Source organism: Rhinoderma darwinii, chromosome 8 (assembly GCF_050947455.1).
Source record: "Rhinoderma darwinii isolate aRhiDar2 chromosome 8, aRhiDar2.hap1, whole genome shotgun sequence".
Taxonomy (NCBI): domain Eukaryota; kingdom Metazoa; phylum Chordata; class Amphibia; order Anura; family Rhinodermatidae; genus Rhinoderma; species Rhinoderma darwinii.
Window position 1 is genome coordinate 77,665,087 of NC_134694.1, and position 22,375 is coordinate 77,687,461.

Below are 22,375 nucleotides of genomic sequence, written 5' to 3' on the forward strand. Positions count from 1 at the left end.
TATACTAACCCGAAGAAGGCCAAAAGGACACAATTTTGGCCTACATCAGGCTAATGGAGCCCTACGGACACATTTAGCATGTAAGTCGGGAGTTTTCCCGACGTATACGCTAAACATTGGGCCAAAACGCAATATGAACCCTGCCTTATTGGTATATTGTTATGTTGTAAACGCACTTTTGGGCCCTTCAGACACCATTAACTGGGTATAACTGCTACCTCTGCACTTTTCTATAGATATGCCCCTGAGCGCTAAATATGGAAAGTGTGGGCTCCATTGATTTTTTTTTCATCCAATATTTAGATTGTGAAAACATTTGTCTTTTCTAGTGCTCCCATTATTACCTAACCTTTCATGTCTGCAGGAACTGGAAACGTGTGAATTGTTTAATAAGTGCTCACTTCAGATTTCCTCGTACTGTTTTCTTAAGTAAACACGTTATGACCTACGCAGTAGCCAGATATGTTGTCTGTGAGCTATTTCTCTGGGAAATTCGAAGTAAATTTCTTGTCGGTAATTAAAGGATTTCTTTTTCTCTCTAGAGGAAAAATGAGTGTAATGATTTCATGAACACATCCGTTATTGCTGCACGCATTACATTGTATTATAGCGTTAACTCTTTTTCTATTCTTTTTGCTCTTGAACTTTATTATATTTGAGCTTGTAGAGTATTTGCAGCAGGAATATATCACATATTAAAAAAGTATGATTTTATTTCATTTACTTTTATTACCTGAAGTGATTGAGTACATTGTTTTTGCTCTCAGTGTCAACAACCGAGCTTATCAAATTTAGACAAAGGATTATTTTTCAAACTGTTCATATGTGAGATAGAGATTAAATAAAAATATTGTTTTGTTCTAGAAGTTTTTTTTGTTTTGTTTTAACCAGTGTAACTGTAACAGCGCTGCAAAATCACTAGAGTTTACTGAAACCATAAGAAAGATTGTTATCAAAAAGTTACCTATTGTTTAAATCAAGTCCATATGTTAAAAATCTTTCTTAAAATGTTTTGGTGATGTTTTTTTAATTTTCCATGTCATTATTTAAATCAAAATATAATCCTGAAATGTTGCAGTTTTTATTCTGGCCACTGAGTCATACACATAAAAGACTGACACTTCCTGTTCTGTAGAGATCACTTCTCAGCATCCTCCTCATTATCATTACAGGCAGGATCACAATGTCAGGTAACTTCCTATCACTCACTTCCTTCCCCTCCCTGCACAATGGCCCAGGTCACAGAGCATGCCTAGAAGACTCTCCATAGAAGTGAATGTGTCCCTATGGTCCATGTGGCTGCTGTAAAGCATATATCTAAAGTTGTTAACAGCATCTCAGACAAAATGGCTGCCCCATAATAATGTACAGAATATCAGCATGCTCTGCATGCAGCATGATCTGATTTCCATGCAGAAAATGTTCAGCAGCATGTGAATGAGGTTTTTTAAATCTCATCCACTTGCCTGCAACAGTCTTCTTCTGCAGATTTTCCATTCCAGCAAATTCGGACGGAAAGTCCGCAGAAAATCCGCAGAAAATCCGCTACGTGTGCTGGAGGCTTAAGGCCAATTTAACACATCACGTACTTGTTACAGATTGTAGTGCAGATTTTGACATGAGTTTTTGAGCCTAAGCCAGAAGTGGATCCAGGAGGAAGGTATAAGTTCCTCCTTTATATTTCTCAATCCTTCTGAAACCACTTCTGGCTTTGGCACAAAAATCTGCATCAAAATCTGCAATAAACATGCGATACGTGAATCAAGACTATATTAGTTTTTTTATTTGCTGAATACATAGATTAAATAGTAAATTATAATTGCCAGTGCTGCTTATTGCTATCTAATGGCTACTCATACATGACTAAAGTCGTGCTCTGAGGGTATTTAATTGGAACAACAAGTGGTACTCCCAAGGTTAGTCAACCAGAAAGGGACTACGGTGTGGCACTGTCACATTTTATACCGCCTCATAATACACAGCTAGTTTTTTCAAATTATAATGAATATAAAAATAACTTTAACATTGTTGTTATTGTTACTTTAACTTTTCCATTTATGAGTTATTTGCTAACAGCACTTAACTCACTGAGAAGGGATATACAAGCTCAAGCACAACAGCCATAAACAAGCAGAAGAACGGCATTTTGCTCCGCAGAATACATCATTAAGTGTTCATCATAAGAGAAGATACCAAGCAGAAAATGAAAACAGAAATGAGAACCGAACATTTAGCTGCTCATTTAAAGTGTTCTCTGTCAATCACAAGGAGCTTCAACAATGGTTATTTATACATTAGCACTTCAGAGCCGCGTTTTTTTTTTATCATGTTCAGCTGGATTATGTTTTTGATCAGATCAGGAGGAAACATTTCACCCCAGAGTCTAGATAAACATGAAATCATCTTAACTGAATTTTAAAGGAACCTCTATTTGCTAGAATCTTGAAATAAATGTCTATTGTTTGTTTCTTATTTTATTTGCAGGAAAAATAATAAAAAGAAAGATATGCAGTTAGAGAGACAGGCAATATTACTGTATGACAAAAATCTAATCTTCTATTCCTGTGGGTATAAAATTAAATATGGTCTGAAATTTCACAAGCAAAGGTCTGCTTTCTACTATATATATATATATATATATATATATATATATATGTAATGGCAGGGGGTAGGGAGACGTTGAAAGCAATGGGCAGACGTTTGTCTGTTCACACGAGGCGTAATTTACGCGCCGCTGTCAAATGACGGCGCGTAAATAGACGCCCGCGTCAAAGAAGTGACCTGTCACTTCTTTGGCCGTAATTGGAGCCGTTATTCATTGACTCCAATGAATAGCAGCGCCAATTACATCCGTAATTGACGCGGCGTTCAAGCGCCTGCACATGCCGGTACGGCTGAAATTACGGGGATGTTTTCAGGCTGAAACATCCCCGTAATTTCAGCCGTAACGGACGCCCTCGTGTGAACATACCCTAAGTCTGTACACCGCTCGCTCTGCTTTCAGAGGAAAGACAACCGGGAACAAAGTGACACAGCGCTCACCCTAGCGCTTCTGACGCTTCGTTTTAGCGATCAGTGAGGGACTCAGTGCTCAGATCGCTCCCACTGAAAACTTCTGACAAGTCACTATGACATGTCAAAAGTTTTTAAAAGTTTAGTTACCCTTTAAATTGAAGCTCTAACTTTGGCTCTAACTTTTCAATAAGATTATTAATGCAACTGCAAGTGCGTTGCAAATACAGCATTTCCTAATTTATACTCATTGCTTAAATCACTCACTCCGCAAGCAGGGACCATCCATGTAATAGAGGAGAAGCAATCCAGGGAAATTGAATTCCATCCAGCTGCCTTTCTCTATCAACAGTATACCAGTTTCCTTGTCGCTAATCTATTTTATTGCCTGAATCATCTCTTCTTGTAAAGGGAGCAATTCAGATAATAGGTATATATGTGGCCTAATAATCATTTAACGTGGCTTTAAAGATAGAGCTTCATGGCCCCATTCAGATGGTCACTTTGGTATACATTTTTAGCAGTATGCAGCTCATATACACATTTAAAAACGTCACTGTGAACTTTGACTGATATTATGACTTTTTAAAGGGTTTGTCTCCAAACAAGCAAACCCTTTTTATTATGGTTGCTGCTCCCAAGACCCCTGGCAAACAGTTGATTTTAAAAGTTGTCAGTGCCAGATTATTTCACCTGCAGCAGCTGCTTCACAAGAAATGCAGTCTACATGGATGGCCCAAGTCCGGCAGAGCAAGAGGGACCCCCATATGCCCTAATAGGAGTTGAACATGTTCCACATAATCATACATTTGGAGGAAACCAATATACATAACATGTAGAACATAATAAAGATAAAAAAATACAAACACTACAGAAACCAAAGGTGAAACAAAGGAAGAGACGACCCTGCTAAGACTTTAACTGTAAAGACGCTGATGGCATTATATATAAATCAATACACATCACTAAATTACAATACATTACATTTGAAGACGGAGGAGAAGGGGGTGGGAAAAAACCCGGAGTGCTTCTCTAACTTGTAGGAATACATACAGGTCATTTTAGAGATTGACATTCTATCACGCAGGTAGGCTGATGTACAATACTTTGTGGACAGGGACCTGCTACATATTATGAGTGCATCTATGGGCAGTGTAAACACCAAGTCCTCTGTGCTGCATCTGCTATAAGACAATCTAAATTGAGAGCAATTTGCCGAGATACCAGCACGTAGGCACCTCGTCCTGCATGGTCTGCACACTGTATATAGCATCTTGCCTTTGTATAAACCAACTGCTGGTTACATACAAACAGCTGGGCACAAATCTCAAGAAGACTGAAAGGTATTTTGTGATAGAATAGGAAAAGTCAAAATGAGCAGCAAATTATGAAATGGCACAGAGAGGTAGAAAAAAGTCATTGTGATGCTTTGTTAGTGCACGCCATTGTTTCTGCCACTTTCTGCGTCTGTCATTATTACACATTATTATTTGCGGACCAATAGTATGCTAGATGTTGATTGAAGGTGTGACTGCTAGAAATCTAATAATAGTGTTTCAAGCTTCAAGAGATTTAATGATACGCTATATTAGACACTCATTAAAATGTCGAACAAAGCTACCTCTGACACATTTATTTTCTGACTACTCCCACTCAATAATTCTTATAATATATGGTGCTGGGAAAAATAAAATGGATGCCCTTATTAGCGGAGCGATAATGCTCCCAGGCCGCTTATCACTGTGGGCAGCCCATTCTAACAATCCTGCTGGGTGCTGCTAATCCATGTACAAATTGAGATGTAAAAGGATCAGTATGAATAATAATATAAAGTAGATATGATTTTAATCAAAAGACCTAAAGTCATTTAATTTGTCTCCATTTCTTTTACGGAGGTTAAATTGGCTCCACATGACAAATTGGTTTGTGATAGTTTAGCCTCAATGACACTACATTGTGCGGCCCGTGCCAATTATAACACATGATGAATGTAACACAGTGCTGAGTGTAATGATAGCCCATGAAGAATGCAGACATTTACATAAGACCTTAAAACTAGGGAGTCCGAATAGTTAAACATTAAGCAGGTTCTGGCTGCATTATGTGATTAGGAAGCTCCTGACTTACTGTAAATGTCTAAGATCATTATTAAATTATTAAATATTAAACAATGTAATAAAATGTCATACGTATTCTTACAAATAGTTACACACTTACAGAATGACTACAGAAAAATCAGGTCTGGATGGAAAAAAACACTCTCTAGGTACAATGGAATTTGCTTAAAAAATGAAACATTTAATTTTTTTCTGCCACCAGATACCGTGTGTTATATACACTGAACCTTATGTCACTGACTTGCATTGTAAACCGCAGCGCCAGAATTCAATGAATAACAGGAAGGTGACAGGAATCTGCTGGCCAGAGTTAGCTGGTCATTACGTGGCACTGCAGTGTAATGGGCTCTGCTATTCAGGGGGAGCACAGTAGAGACTATATAAAAGTGGACAGGCCCCATGCCACTACCTGTGTTGATTCCAACCATTCTACCGGCACTTCAAATATGGCAGAGATGAAAACGGGAAGTTCTGTCCGCTATCCATTCTACTGTATTCATCATTTGCGTGTATATGACCTCCAGTGGTAGAATATTTTTTATTTCAAACTTAGGACAAAATTGTTATATGTAAATAAATAGTAATTTTCTGTTCTGATGTACTGTAGTTTATGAATTACTGATATTGCCACTGAGTCATAATGTATATATATATATAATCCAAGTTCGAGTGAACACAGCACTCCAAGCGCTATAAATTAGGCCATGTGCACGTTACCCAGAGGATGAATCACTTCCCCAACTGGAAATATACAGAAACCATAGGATCAAGTAACGGCACCAGGACTTCAAGATTGATGAAAAGGGTGGTTTTATTCACCTCAAGTGAGCAGCAACGTTTCGGTCCGTCAGAGAACGGTTTGAGAAAGGTTCTTTGACGGACCGATGCCATGGTCTGCGACTGACAATACATTTGCCGGTCGTCCATTGTTCCAGGAGCATTTTCAGGTATTGCCGATGTGTCCCTAGAATTGTACTTGTTTTCATTGTTGACCAATTGTACAATAAATGTTGTGTACTGTTCTGCACGTCATATGCGTCTAGAATCATATATTCACATCCTCCTGCTTTTAAAGTTAATATTAATTGACAGCAATCGAAATTTATCACATTTTAATGAAATTAGTTTAACATGCTATATATAATACAGATTACAGCATACCTAGCCAGCTCTTAGAAACAGACTATTGATGAACTCAAATTCACTAGCTCAGCAGACAACCGTCCCTGAGAATTATTTAAAAATGTTGGCAACTTTGCAAAAGCAGAAAAGTATCCCTGGAAATGCTTTAGTTTTAATGCCCTACTTCGTGCGGCTCTAAAGCATCAGTAGTGGGATGCTTAAATACATATCTAATTGTATTGCACATTAATGGTAAAAAAAATGTAAAAGCAGAGAACAGAACTCTTACCGATAACGTATGCAAGCAGCAGTGCTAGTGTTACTGTAATTGCTGTAGCACTCAAGGCTGTACATTTCCAGTTACAACACCGGTATGACTTGTTAAACGTAAAGGCAGGCCTGGAGAAGGTGCTCCTGGGCAGAGGTCTTGGAGGTGGAGAATAGACTGTATTTGAAGTTAGAGGGTAGTTCTGACTGGCAGCACTAAAGATTGGAGATGTACCAGATCCGTGCTTGAAGAGGAAATGCCTGCAAGGATAAAAAGAAGCTCAAAATGAGATAAACATCATCAGCATGCACTGTGCAGCAACAATAATCATTAGTCTGCTCCACTTGATCATTAATTCTTTTGTAACAACACCTTTTACAAACTTCATCAGCAAAACCCACATTGTACGGCACATGCTTAGCATTTAAGTACTTTACGACCTCTAAAGAGCAAAGAATTTGGCATCAGGCAAAAGCACAAATATTTTATGGAAAATACAAGTAAAAGAGACATATTTGAAGAAATAATGATCTGCCTGGCAGACATGAAGTATTATTTATTATAAGAAAATTTACAAGGTTTCAAAAAAGGTCTACCCTATGGAGTGCTGATGTACCTCCACGAGCTCGCTTCCCATTACAAAGAAATGAACAGACAAAAGTAAAACAGCTCTACAACTCATAGGAAGATGCTTTTGTTTGTATTATTTCATAAATTCTATTGGTACTATACAATTCACTCTATACTGTATGTCATTATTAGGGTCTGATAAGTTCCAGAGTACCCAAACTATTGGTTTATTGAACAGTCATATAAAAGAATAAATAACTTATTTGGAGTGAGAACCTTCGGCAAGACAGCTCAAAATTAAACACCATCATGACAAACCCTTTTTTAGACTCAGACCCCTGCCGGGGAAGCTGCGGGTAAATACACAATAATGTGAGATTACACAAATACATGACCACACTGAGTCCTACTGAATAGAGGATGCTCTGGGCAGTAGTTCTCTTATCTGGCTTATACAGGGGGGGTTACTCAATGGAAAGGAGTTTTCCCGATGGCACAATACCTTTAATAAGAAGATCTCTTGTGGTCTTTCAGCTTTGTACCAGACTATAAGAAATTCTGCATTAGAGGAATTTACCGTAATACATTTTTTAACATAGGTTTTGCAATCTGAAAACTATCATGACTAGCATAGTACTTAAGGGAAAATGAAATCCCAAACTAATAAAATCACAATATTATCATCAATTGTACAAAGGTTATAATAACAACAAAACCAAAAAGTGTGACTGCTCTGCTATTTCAGTGGGGGAGTCTTATGGGGAAATGGGCTGTGGGGAGTCCTGGATTTAGTGATGTAACGGAGTGTGGACTAGGGGGAGTCCTGCTGAGAATACTGGGAAAAGGTGCCTGAGGGTGTCATGATGTTTCTACTGGGAAAGTAGATGGAGGGCTGCATTGACTACTCCGTAAGTAGGATGACGGGGCTTTCTGTGATTACTGGAGAAGAATTGGCTGAGGCTGCTGTGACTAATGAGGAAATAGGGGGACATGCTCTTCCTACTGGGGGTCTACCCTGACAAATGGGAAAGTGGAGAGTACAGGGGGTATAGTTCTAATTACTAAGGCTCCGTTTACATAAATCTGAATCAAATCTGATTACAATCCATATCCCAAGAATGTGAATGTCGTTTCCGCAACTCCACTTGCACCGCATAAAAAAATTGACCGTGGATTTAAGTAGCATGCTACTTATTTTCATGGCTTACACATGGAAAAGTCATAGATTAGCCCCATTGAATGACAATGTGGCTAATCCTCCTGCTGCACACTCACAGCACATTTGTGGCAAAAGAGAGCTTGGATTTCTGCTGTGGAAATACTTGTCAGATTTAATGCCAACTTGTGTACAAGGTTTTATGGGTACTCTATCCTGACTACTGGGGGGAAAAACCTCAAATGATGTTTAAGGCCAATCTCCAGTTGCTGTTTTTTTTTTTAATGTGCATCAATCACTCCTCAGCCATGTTGTGTGAACCTAGCCCTACAGCATGTGGCTGCAAAACATACACCCATCCTCTAGTATGTTTTCTTTTGCAGTGATTGATAGCTTCTTTCCTAATATACAATGTACATTAATATGTAGCTAATTTATTCTAAAGTTATGGACATATTCCAGACACAGAGCACTAACAATGGGCAACATGTAAGAATCACTGACCACCAACTATACTGTAATGATTGGGGTAGGGAAACGGACAAGTGAGCCCTAATCTACCCGCCACTCTGTCCCTGCCTACTTGCAACGACCCGCCCTTGGCGACGGGGTACAACTTGGCGGCGCTCCCTACGCTCAGTAAGTGCACGAGACAAACAGACAAGGGTACACAAAGCTAAGGGAAAAGGGGCAGTTGCCCACGGCAACACCGTGAGCAACAAGAGAGGTGAACGAGCCGAGTCAAAGCAGGAGTGTACGAGGTACCAAACGCAGAGCAGGAGAGTAGTCAGTAAGCCAGGGTCAGTATGGAGCAGGATCAAATAGTCAGAAGCTGTAGCTGGGCCAGGAAACCACACGAGAAGAATCACAAGCAAAGGAGGAACAGGAAAGGCAGGTATAAATAGACCGAGGGCGGGAGCTAGCTGAGTCTGGCCAGGCTGCGATAGGCTCTCCCACTCCTAAGCCTGCCAGCCTGAGTTGTGGAAGCTGGAGTCAGTCTCAGAGACATAGACTCAGGTGCCGACTGATTACCTATGGGCGTTAACCCCGAAGCTGTGCCTGGCAGATCCTTTACATATACATCTAAATATTACATATCCTAACGGGACGACTGGAAAATAAGTTCACGTAACAAGCAGCATCCTTATTGTCATCCTTTCATATGATAAACCAGTTTTGATTTATTGTATTGACTTTTCTATTTGGAAATTCAGATAGTTGCTCATGTTCTAAAGAAATGACACACTTTTACTATACATAGATATCTAGTAAGACATATTTCTGTCCTGCTTCTTGTAAACTGTAGCACAGTAATGCATTTAAGCATGGGATTTATTATTTATTCTACTACAGAGGTTTCATTATAGAATTAATTTTCAAGTACATATGTTATGTGACTGTATGTATAAGTCTTAGCAAAGTAATCATATTCAGTGATTTTATCACCCTATTGCAATTCTAAATGCAAAATATATCATGGCTGTAATATATTATCTAAGAAAGTGAAAAATTCTACAGCAGTTTACTGATAAAAAAAGGCTTACTTTCAATGTTATATTCTATATAGTTTTTGTAACAGCAAGTATAACGTCAAATACCGTGCATCAATGCCGGTGCTACTCGTTTTAAATTGTAATCACTGAACAGGCCATACTTACTCATAAAGGCAGGTTTAACACCTCCCGGCAGGACGCAGACAAACCACAATGCTACATAGAGGGAGACAGCACAGGTGCAATATACTGATGAACGGACACTCTGACGCCTATTATTCATGAGGGGGGTGGCTGCTTAGTATAATTATTGCACCGATACCAATACCTCATGTTTATCATTGATATTTATCGTGTATCATGGATATCTTTTCAGGATTCAGCCAGGTCTAGTGCTGGGGGAAAATGGTTTGTCAGTATATTGGAAGGTGCTGGGCAGCCCACCTTGTCTAATGTTACGGGGCTGACCATGGCCGGCCTTAGCTACGTGTGACAGGGTGCCGGCCGCATGCTGTAACGGGGGCGCCAGCGGGTCAATTTCTCCCGCTCAGGGTGCCAGCAGGTCAGGGGTCACTCACTGACCTCACTACTGGCTTCCCCGTGCTGCAAATACTGCTCCATCCCTCCACTTCCTCATCTTACGTACTGAGTGATGATCAGGCGTGATGAGATCACTCGGGACGCAAGACAGTGAGTAGACTATCTTACCATGCTTTCCTGGTCTGGCTATTTCCCCAGGGCTCCACTCCAGCAGCATCAGCATGCACAGTGCACAGTAAGAAGCCCAGCAGGTTGGTCAGATTGTGGGCTTTGGTTGTATGGGGGCACTGATGGGGGTCTAAAAATGGCAAATGGGCAGAGGATTCAGTGCCACCTTGGTGCCTATTTGCCACTTATTGCCCCTTTAGTGTCCTGTTCAGTGCCCCTTCTATGCCCATTTGCCATTTATTGTTCTTCTGTGACAGAGGGTGCTAAAGGGGCAGTAAATGGCAAATATGCATCAAGGGGGCACTGAACATAAGGACACTAAAGGGGAAATAACTGGAAAATGGGCACCAAGGTGGCACTGAACTACACTGTTAATAAATGGCAGATGGGCACATTGTTTAGTTGTTCCATAGTGCACATTTACTATTTGTTGCCTTTTTAGATCCTGTGCACTTTACGTTAAAGGGGTTAAAAAGAAATTCTGTTGAAGCAGTAGAAGTTAAAATAAACAAGAACTTATACTTACCTTGCTGCAGCGGTCTCCTGGGTTGAGAGGTCATCCCAGGAGGCCGGCCTGCAAGCAGCCTGGCTGAGTGCTGCAGTTTTTCGCAGCAGACATTCCAGGAGAGAAACTGCCCCACAGTTCAGTGCGGTTTTTCGCCCCAAATTCCCTGCGGCGCACAGGGCGGATACGCTGCATTCTTTTACGCAGCGTATCCGCCCTGTGTGAACTCAGCCTAAAGGTAATTTCACATTACATCCTGCCCATCCGTGTAATGTATGCACCAGGAAAGCTCCCAGAACGTATGGTAAACAGTCCCATACACCTGATGGAGGTTAAAAAAGCTGCAGTTCGGGTGGGACTGTGCTATTTTATGTAGTGGCGTCCAGTAAAAAAAAGTGATACTGCATGTTTTTTGTGTCCATTTAATGTATGCGCCAGGAGCTTTTCCGCCGCATATGATAAATGGACAGGCAGGACATAATGTGAAAACAGCCTTACCAAAACATAGGCCTTGTTCACACTGTGCTAAAAACGACGGAAAAATCTGCCCATTGGGAAATTGGCGTTCTGTCCTGACAGGGCGTTTTTTGCGCGGCCGTTTTGAAAAACGGCCGCGGAAAAATGCGGCCGCAAAAAGAGGTGCATGTCACTTCTTCAGCCGTTTTTGGGGCCGTTTTTCATAGACTCTAGAGAAAAACAGCTCCAAAAATGGCAGTTAAAAACGCAGCGAAAAATGCGACTTTGAATAAAAAACGTCTGAAAATCAGGAGCTGTTTTCCCTTGAAGCAGCCACCCCCGTCAGGAATAGTAGGCGTGAGAGTGTCTGTTCATCTGTATATTGCACCTGTGCAATCTCCCTCTATGTAGCGGGAGGTGTTATACCAATGTAAGTCAAAAAGTAAGTCACTTACTCATTTTGTGTGTGTATATAGAGCCTATGCATAGTAATGTCATCATATTGGACAGTGTTATTGATCAAGCCCATGCTTTCATGCTTCCTTCCCTAATTTTAATACCATTTGTATTTTCTACACCTGGGACTATTGGCCATTCTCTTTCCAGCAATCCAGAGGGTAGAAGTATTGGTGGCAAGTCATCACTTGTCATTCTTCGCCATGTCTGAAGGATTGCTGGTTACAGCACCATGCATTCAGACCTAAATAGTAGACTAGGTACTACCTAGCAACTGACGGGTGTGAAAAAGCACAACACATTATGGAGTCTGAAGGACGCATAAGTGAGTAATCTCAAACAGTTCTGGTTTAGATTAAAACCTAAAAATGTAATTATTGCTCCCAAGTCCATATCCAATATCAAAATATTTTGAAGAATTTAGTTTCCTATTTTGTCTGCTCCCTTGCAATATGCAGCAAAACTCACCCATATTTTTTGACAGTCCCATGAAAATTGGGAGTGTTAGAGATTTACAATAGGGCACAGAAATAATGGGAGTCGCGCTGGGGGAGTCAGTGATGTTTAAAATTTAATTTACAAGAATTGGTGTTATATTCAGAGCAAGGTATATGAAACGCCAAGCTAACTGTAAAAAATAGTGCAACCTACTGTGAACTGCTAGACCCTCACATTTTTTATTTACCATATTGCGAGATATTGAATAAGCTAAACTATTCTGAGAACAAGCAGAATAAAATGAACATGAAAAATGTGACTTCCAGAGAATTTTCTACATAAAGCAAAGAACTGTGAGTCCTGCCAGTTATTTCATTTGGAAGGAGTCACCAGTCACTTAATGTAGATATATAGCCCTCCAGTCTAGTGGCTTTCTGCTATCCAATATTTCTAAAAATGCACTAAGGTTAATGAGATGCCAACTGACACGTTCATTTAATCCACCATCTAGCTTTAAAAAAGCAAATTTATTGAATTTTTGAGTCTTAATGGGAAGTCTTACATGTGGGATATTGATCGAAAGCTGTGGTGCTTGCTGGGTTTCCAAAGGAGCACGGCTAGCAGCCGAGCTATGCTGACATAACTGAAAAGTATTATTAAAGGGAACTAATAATCAATTGTGTACAATCATTTTAATTGCTTTCCTGGTTGAAACTAATACACAGACGAAAACTAAGCAATAAACATACAGGGCGCATTGGAAATGACTACAACGTTTCTAGTATATGAGTATATGTCTGTCAAATTTGACATTTTAGATGCATTATATGTATGAAACATGTATTATTAAAATGATGGAATTTTCCAAAGCTGATTTGTCTTTACAGTTGAAGGGTATGCGGGTGGGGATAAGAAGTCAAAAGGCTACAGCTTCCAGCTGTCAGTATACAGAATTTCTCAATTTCCAGTATTACACTTGCCTGGCCACCTCTCCAACCCTTGATAAAAGGAATGAAACAAATACAAAACTGTCATTGCCAAACATTGCAATGTTAAATGAAATTAAGTGTCCTTGTTCCAACCAACATAAAAACAGATCAGGCAAAGGTAATAATAGCAGCAACAAATTACTTGCGGCATTTACCGTAAAACATGTTATAAATGGTTCTGTATAACCTATAGTGTAGCAGTTCACATTCGAGCTATCATTAAGTGTTATGCTTGATGCATTCGAATACAAAAACAATTATTTTGTATTTATTGTATCTATTGAATGACTAAGCCCTTTAAAAGTTTCTATAAATATAATTATCCTCAAATAGAAGCAAGTCAAAATTCATACACTTTCATAAAGGAGTTTTTCAGTTTTGCTATTTTCCGGCAGAAAAACCCGGCTTTTCAGTCTTTTTCTATTGATGCCTCATAAGCTACAACATGGTGACACCAAATCCTCATCTTTAATTGAAGTCAATGCTAACATTTAAAATGCATCCCACAGTGGCAGACATCTAGAGCTATGGGTGCAGAAGACTTGAAAAATACATAAAACATTTAGCCTCCAGGATACCTTGAGCCTCAAATTCGTTCCATGACTCTCTGAAATGTGACAAATACAACCAGTCTCCAACACCTCAGGGGCCCAGAGGTTACCCAGCCCCATAAGTTAGCAGGTTCGGTAGTGTACTCTCACTATTCTAATGACTGTATTTTATAATGTGTATACATTATATATGTCATCATTACATACAGTAGCATGTGACATAACTGGATGTTTTGGAGGGGGATCAGATTTACAGTCATGCAAGCTGTGCTTATGATTCCATTACATGGGTGACCAATTAATGATGGGGCGGTCTTTTTTGTCCTATTTACCCCTGACTTCCTCATTTCAAGTTTGAGATTTAGACCGAGGCAATAAATGCACTTCTTTGAATATTATCTGCAATGCTTCAGTGGCTTTTTCAGCTGAAATTGGTCATGAACAAATTAAGAAATTAAAGGTCCTTTTACACACCCCGATATGGCCCATTAAAATGAGCGCCGATAAATGAGACAGCTCGATGATTGGTGCTCATTTGCTCCTTTTACAAGGAGCAATGATCGGTTATGTATGGGGACGAGCGATCAATACTATAATTGTTCATCCCCAAAATGTTCATCATGTTGGCAGCACATCTTCCTGCTTACAGGGAGATGTGCTGCTGGATAGCGACCATTTTATTTACTGCATAAACTAGCAGATCAGCCGATCGACGAGCGTTTGTTCGTTCATCGGCTGATCGTTGCCCTGTTTATACAGAGAAATGATCGGGAACGAGCGTTCATATGGACGCTCATTTGCCTGATCATTGACCTGTGTAAAAGTGGTATGGAACCCCGACATCTAATAACTGCTCCTAAGATAGGCTAATGAGCTTACAATGCACTCCATAGGCAATCTGCCTATCATCTTTTCTGATTTAAAGCTGAAGCAGAAACATGGCTGACGAAGGGTACTGCTCAGTGACCAAAAGGGCTCGCAGAGGGGAAATATTTGCCATAAGGGCTGTGCAGAACCTTATAACCTATGACTTAGTGATTAAAACTGGGTTAGAATCTGACTAAGGCCACATGGCAGTATTTTGGTCAGTATTTTGCTCCAGTATTTGGAAGCCAAAACTAGAAGTAGAACCTAGACAGATAAAAAGTATAATGGAAATATTTGCACCTCTTCAATGTTATTGACCCACTTCTGGTTTTGTTTTCCAGATACTGATGCAAAGTACTGCCCTAAATACTACCATTTAAAAGTGGCCTAAGGATCATCTACAATGAGTTTGTATGTTCTCCGCTTTTGAGTGAGCTTCTTCTGGGCACTACACTTTTTCCAGTCTAAGAAAAACATACTGAATGTTTAATTGGCCTTTTATGGAGTTGGTGCTGTTGTGTGTGTTTGATGGAAATAAGGTAGTGAACTCCATAAGGGCCAGGGATTTATATCAGTGATGACAATCCCTGGAAAATGGTGTGGACTATGTTGGCACTATATTAACAGGAATTAAATTTTTAAAAATGTGTTTAAAAAAACATCCCACAAAGCACTAATAGCACTTTTAGCAGTAGCATAAAGAAGATATTTTCCTACAGAAAAAAAGCCACTAAAGAATAGCCTGAGGCACATATAAAAGTCCATATGGGGAAAAAAACATATTTTCAGGTAAATTAGTAAGGCTCCAGCCTATAGCCAACACAAAGGTTTCCTGTGACTGCACTATATCAGATGCATTTGGTTTAAAAGTCTTTACATTATACTGTACAAGACATTTTTGCGACATTATTATGTATTGAATTCAACAAAAGAGTTACCAGATTGTTAGCAAATGATCATACAAACAATATAAATACTCAATTACTTTGGCTTTGAGCTAATATTTTCCAACAATGTTGTAAGCGGTACTAGAATAAGAATGCCATAGAAAGTACAAGGTAGAATCTCTGAAAGCAATATGAACAAAGAATAGCATTATCTTACAGTCAAATAAAACCATAGACTGTCTCCATGTGCTCTACAATGTCTACATTTGTCATTAGACATATTAATAACCACTGATCTTTCCGGGATTTGTCTATTACCCCCCCCCCTTTTCCCGCTGGATACATTGTTACACTAATAAAGCAAGTAGATACTATTTTCTACTTTACAGAATGTGAAGAGATTGTGAGCAGCACACTTAGATTGTATGTCTGAAACCTTGGTAAAAATAGACTGTACAGAACAGATATTATACTCATTGTTGCTCCCGCGGTAGCTGACCGCCGGCACATCCAACGCAGGACTCTGTTCATGCCAGCCTCTCCCTCCCCAGAGATGCCGGCACACACAGCTCCAGCTCCCCTCTGTCTCCTGTAGGGTGCGCGCGCACTCACTTCCGGCCTTTGCACACCTGTGCAAAGTTACCCAGACAATCCCTTTACACCCTGGACTTTAAAAAGGGCTCTGCCCTTCTTCTCCTTGCCTGAATGTTGTTCTTGCCTTCGCATGTTAGTTAAGCAAATAGTCCCTTAGTTGTATCCTGTTCCCAGTGTTCATATATCCTGCTTCCTGTATCCTGTATCTTGTAACTGTGTTTGTTCCTGAGCTGAAGTCTAATGTTGCAGTCGTGTTGTTCCATCAGCCACGTCCAGTGTCATATGCCACGCCAAGCATCATCTGCCACGCCAAGTGTCAACTGTGCCACGAATCATCTGTGCCAAAGCGTCTGCTACATCTCATGTCTGTCTGGACTCTCATAAAGATACTCTTGTGCTAGACTTTCATTGACTGTTGTTTGGCCAGCTGCCACATACCCCAGAACTGGGACACTCATGCTAATGTAATGTAAAATGTATGTGATCTTCTATGCAAAACATACTATTCAGAAGTATATTATGTTCGATAAATCAGAGCAGTTGTCTGTTTATGAGTTTACTGTGCCAGTAAATTAACATGATCACAATTTTTCTAAAAATAATTTATTTCAATGTGACTATAATTCTAATCTTAAACTAAATATTATTCTGGGCTAGAATTCTTGATCAGAATGCCCAGTGGCACGTAATAGCTTTAAAATTAGATTGCAGAAAGCATGTCTGCCTGGCTCTGTGAGCAGAGATTGCAAGGTCTTACCATCCCACAGGCCAGGCCTCAGGCACTTCCAAGTGCCTACAGGAAGGTCCTAAAGAAATGGAGAGGCCTGTTTTAGTTCTGGATATTGTTTTCATAGAAGAAATGAGTAAAAATGTAGCTCATCTGCTACCAGTTTCTCTTTTACTAATCATTTTACAAATCATCAAATGCTTTGTATGTACAGTACCCGAATATGATCCACCTTCAGATTTAGTTTATCAGGTGTTACTCCACCACAACTCTCAGTAGGTAATCCACTATCAGATAGATTTTCAAACAGCCTTGTGTTATTATCTTTCTTCACACAGGGTTTTACAACATCGCTAGCAGATTAGGCTGTGTTCACATCAGCGTTGCTTTCCGTTGAGGGTTTCCGTCTGAGGTTTCCGTCGGGGTAACCCCTCAATGTGAAGGCAAATGGAAACCTTAGCTTCCTTTTACATCACCATTGATCTAAATGGTGACGGAAACTTTGCTTATGGTTTGTCACCGTTGTGACAGGGTTCCGTTGTTTTGGTGGAATCAATAGCGCAGTCGTCTGCGCTATTGATTCTGTCAGAAGAAACGGGACCCTGTCACAACCCTGATGGAAACCTCAGACGAAACCCCTGAATGGAAGGCGATGCCGATGTGAACAGGCCCTTATACTTAGGAAGATTCAGTCAATTTTCATAAAAAATACTGCAGTGTCCAAAAAAAAATCAATGTGAGAAATAAATTAGCCTTACGGAGAGTACCACACCAAGAGTAGCCTCCTGCAAATAATGAAGGTATCATCCTGGGTCAAGGATTTGTGGACACTGGCCTTTGGAATGTTATTGCAGGACATATCTGTACGGCTGTCGTCTCTCTCCTTGTCTCAACGCTGTCAGCTATCACATAGTTACGCACGTGTGACCTTTCTACATCTTAAAGGAACAGGCCTATGTCAGATAATCACTACTCAACATAAGGCTGGGCACCTCAGATTATTTAAACCTCCTCAGAACTGTCACAACTTGCCTGAGAAACATGGATATTTTGATCCTGTCCATTTGTGAAGGTGTTTGTTGTTTGCTATTTTGTATTCAACCCAGACTGTTTCCTGACCTGCCTTGGAATTGCTGCCTTCTCTGACCTGTATCTGTCTTATAGTGCTGCTTGATCTCTGATCTCACTCTTCTGTTTATTGATTCTGGTGCCTCGCTTCCGAAACTTCCTCGCTTCCGAAAGAGAATGCCGTAGACTATGCATAAAAAAATCTTAGTATTCAACCATATTTTTATATAGAGGTATTCATTGACATTCATGGTCATGGATCATGGATTTTGGATTTTGAAAACAGTCATGTGAATGAGGACTTATTAGAATGGAAATCAAAGGGTACCTGTAAGCCTCCTGCACATGGGAAGGAAATGCACAACTTAAGTCCGTAACTTCTGTCTGGAAATTTACCAGTGTATTACAGTAGTACGAAAGTAGCTGACATTTGAATAAATCTCATCCACATGCTGCAGAAAAAATCAGCATAAAAGACGTGCAGAAATTGACCTGCGGAGCGGATTCTCCATCTGCTGCAAGGCAATTTATCTTGTGCAGTGGCGTAACTGTAGGTATCGCAGTGGTCGCAATTACGACCGGGCGCCCGAAGCCAGGGTCGCCTACGGCCCCCCACCACATCAATGAAAAGTTACTATAATAACTGGGGCCTATGTAATAAACTACACTGGCCCACGTTACTATAGTAACTGACAGTACTTATATTCCTCCTTCCAGAGCGTAGTGGCGGTCGTGACGTCACAGTGCTGTGAACAGCGCATGATGTCACAACGCTATGTGCAGCGCACAACATCCCGACCCTGGATGGAGTCTGGACCTCCACAGCGGCCGAAGAGGAGGGTAAGTTTAATACCACGGTCTGCTGGAGCTGATAGGTCGGGGTCCGACTCCCAGGACCGCCACCAATCAGCTGTTTTGAAGGGGGTGAAGCGCTTGTACGAGTGCTACTTCCCCTTCATTTCGGTCACTTTCTCACACTGAATCGCCAAAAGGGATGTGTCAGCGATTCACAGTGTGAGCAAGTAAGGGAAATGAAGGGGAAGCACGCTTGTACGATTCTATTCTGAGCATAGGCCATTAATGTTTAGGGACTGGACAACCCATTTTAAGCCTACCATGTGGTAGGCTTAGATACAGGGCCCCAGCAGACAGTAATCTTATACTGTATAAGATTACTGTCTGCTGGACCCTGTATCTAAGCCTACCTTAGGCTTAGATACAGAGTCCAACAAACAGTATCACACATGCACTTGGGCCCTTTATCTAAGTCTACCATATGTATTAGGCTGTGTTCACATCAGTGTTGCCCTTCCGTTGAGGGGTTCTGTCTGAGGTTTCTGTCAGGTAACCCCTCAATCGAACAGCAAACTGAAACCTCAGCTTCAGTTTCCTTCACCATTGATCTCCATAGTGACGGAAAGGTTGCTAAAGGTTTTTGTTTGTCACCGTTGTGACAGGGTACCGTTGTTCTTGACGCAACCAATAGCACAGTCTACATATCTAATCCTATCATGTGTGATACTGTCTGCTGAGCCACTGTATCTAATCGTATCATGTGTGATACTCCTGCTGAGCCACTGTATCTAATCCTATAATGTGTGATACTGTCTGCTGAGCTACTGTATCTAATCTCATCATGTGTGATTCTGTCTGCTGGGCCTTATATCTAATCCTATCATGTGTGATACTGTCTGCTGAGCCACTGTATCTAATCCTATCATGGGTGATACTGTCTGCTGAGCCACTGTATCTAATCCTATCATGTGTGATACTGTCTGCTAAGGCACTGTTTCTAATCCTATCCATAGCTATAGGGTCGAAGTGCTACAAATATGCTGTCTCCTATATACACATATACATACACGCACACACATTTTTTTGGGGGTATATGTATTGGGGCTATTTCCCCTGATGTTTCAAGATCTTAGTGACGACCCTGGCTGCTGGTGCTGCATCGTTGGGCCATGAGAAGTTTGGGGGGTGGCCCAAGAAGAACCTTTGCATCGGTGCCCATGAGCCTTTAGCTACGCCACCTGAACTTGCGTAAATGCTAATGAATTTTAGTCCCGTGTGCAGAAGGCCTGAGGCTGAAAACAAACAACCAGTTTTTGTTGCAGTTTTTTGAGCCAAAGTCGACGTGGATTCCTAAGAAATGGGAAATATAATAGAAAAGCTTATATTTCTCCTTCCTTCTAGATTCACTTCTGACTTTGGCTCAAAAAACGGCATCAAAATCTGCAACAAAAACTCAATATTTTCCTGGTGGGTCATTTACGGCATATTTAATGAATACAAGTGCCTTTAAAAAATACATTTTGTTAGCATATGTTAAAATAAAATAAAAATATTGATCAGATATTGAGGATTTTCTACTTTTAAAAAATAAGACTCTCACTTTTGGCTTAAAATATGTTACTTTACTGCAGTCAAAAGCTCGACTTTCTGACATGGTATATTTTCTGTGAAGGGTATTTTTTTTTTTAGCTAATGATGCATGACATATTTGTAAGAACTTCAAAGAAACCTCTGTATCAAGAAATGTTCAAGAAAATTACCCTGACATGGACCTAAGTGCGCACTGAAATGCTTCTAAAAGATTTTTCTAATGGATTTCTATTGTTTTATTGAAAGAGGGTCAGGTATAATGCAGATCAGAACGTAGCACATGTACCCCCAGGGAGCAGTAAATGTTATTATCCTTGTCTCGATTTATATGTTGCATGACGTCTGAAAAGTCGACTAAATAGTACAATAGCATTATGCCTAGACATGCGACTAAGCCATCAAAGTCCAAGGATATCTCTGTAAAAACATCAAATTATATAGCATTAATATAGATGAAGAAGAATGATTTATTGGTATAATAAAATAGGTTCTTTATCCCCCACATCACGTATAAGGTGACACTTCATACCAAACATCTATTTGAAGCCATATATTACTGATAGTACCATCACCCTCCTCCCTACATTTTTTTTTAAAGAAAAGTAAAATGACTCCTGCTCTATCTAGCAAAAAAATATACTTCATTTACCTAATGGTACAAATAGGATGAATAATGAAACAAGATTTTCTATTCATTACAAAAAAAAATAGTGGTTATTTTTTTTTAAGTTAAAGCGTATGTTCACCTATAAGTATTTTTTTTAAGTGTATATTTACTTTTTATACTGTATATAATCTACATATAAAGTTGAGCAACTTTGTAAATACATTGAACTACTTATTGTGTACTGATCCTGAGTTACAGCTTGAATTATAGCCCACAGCTGTTTCACAACATTGTGACGCCAGCTACGTGTTCAAAGCTGGACATATATAACGTATAGCATACAAACAACATTAATTGTAGCTTTGCATGGTTTGCAGATCAGGACATAGCTATAGAGTAGCTGTTGCATCTGACGGGGCTCAATGACTCTTCTACCACATGAGAAACCAATATAATAATTGGCAAATGGTAGATGGGGGTGCTTGTTATAGATTTTGCACTTTGGCACAAGTTACGCCACACTTCCAGACAGTTATTGATGCTAATGCTGTTAAAAAGGCACTCAATTATATACACAGTAAATTTATATTTTCCCCTCAATTAATGCAAAATGTACCTTATAATAGCATCATGTTCCTGTCCTACCCAAACAGCAAAATCAGTAATATTTGCTGAATCTCTACAATGCCTAATTCTAGCCATAGACTTTAAGGGTATGTTCACACGGCCTATTTACGGACGTAAATCGGGCGTTTTTGCCCCAAATTACGCCCGAAAATAGCGCCTCAATAGCGCTGACAAACATCTGCCCATTGAAAGCAATGGGCAGACGTTTGTCTGTTCACACGAGGCGTATATTTACGCGCCGCTGTCAAATGACGGCGCGTAACTAGACGCCCGCGTCAAAGAAGTGACCTGTCACTTCTTTGGCCGTAATTAGAGCCGTTATTCATTGACTCCAATGAATAGCAGCGCTAATTACGCCCGTAATTGACGCGGCGTTCAAGTGCCTGCACATGCCGGTACGGCTGAAATTACGGGGATGTTTTCAGGCTGAAACATCCCCGTAATTTCAGCCGTAACGGACGCCCTCGTGTGAACATACCCTAAGCTGGCCAAACACTTTAGGTAGCTGTCGACCGAACAATAGTCGCAATTGAGAAAAATCTTTGCATCTCTACTCCACACAAACCCTGACATGAAAAAAGTGGAGTAATTTTAGCCAATGTGAAAGTTTATAGAAGTGGTGTATCTGTCTGTCAAATTTATCAAAGGGGGTAAATACAGTCATAAATGTGTCGGAACATATGTCAATAAAACATTCTAGCTTTAACCTAGACACTGGATAAAATGATGTCCCTTTTGATGAATGTTTGCCAAAAGTTTGTGGTTTGGCACA

At 40.1% G+C, this 22,375-nt stretch overlaps 1 protein-coding gene across 5 annotated transcripts in view; it reads right to left on the minus strand.

Annotated features, from left to right (window-relative positions):
- The window catches only part of TENM1 (teneurin transmembrane protein 1), a 570,240-nt gene that overhangs the window by 235,340 nt on the left and 312,525 nt on the right, over positions 1 to 22,375 (minus strand). For all 5 annotated transcript variants that reach the window (XM_075835787.1, XM_075835786.1, XM_075835785.1 and 2 more), the window contains one exon: positions 6,541 to 6,779. In XM_075835787.1, coding sequence (XP_075691902.1) covers positions 6,541 to 6,779 — 239 coding nt within the window. The remainder of the gene's footprint in view (positions 1 to 6,540; positions 6,780 to 22,375) is intronic.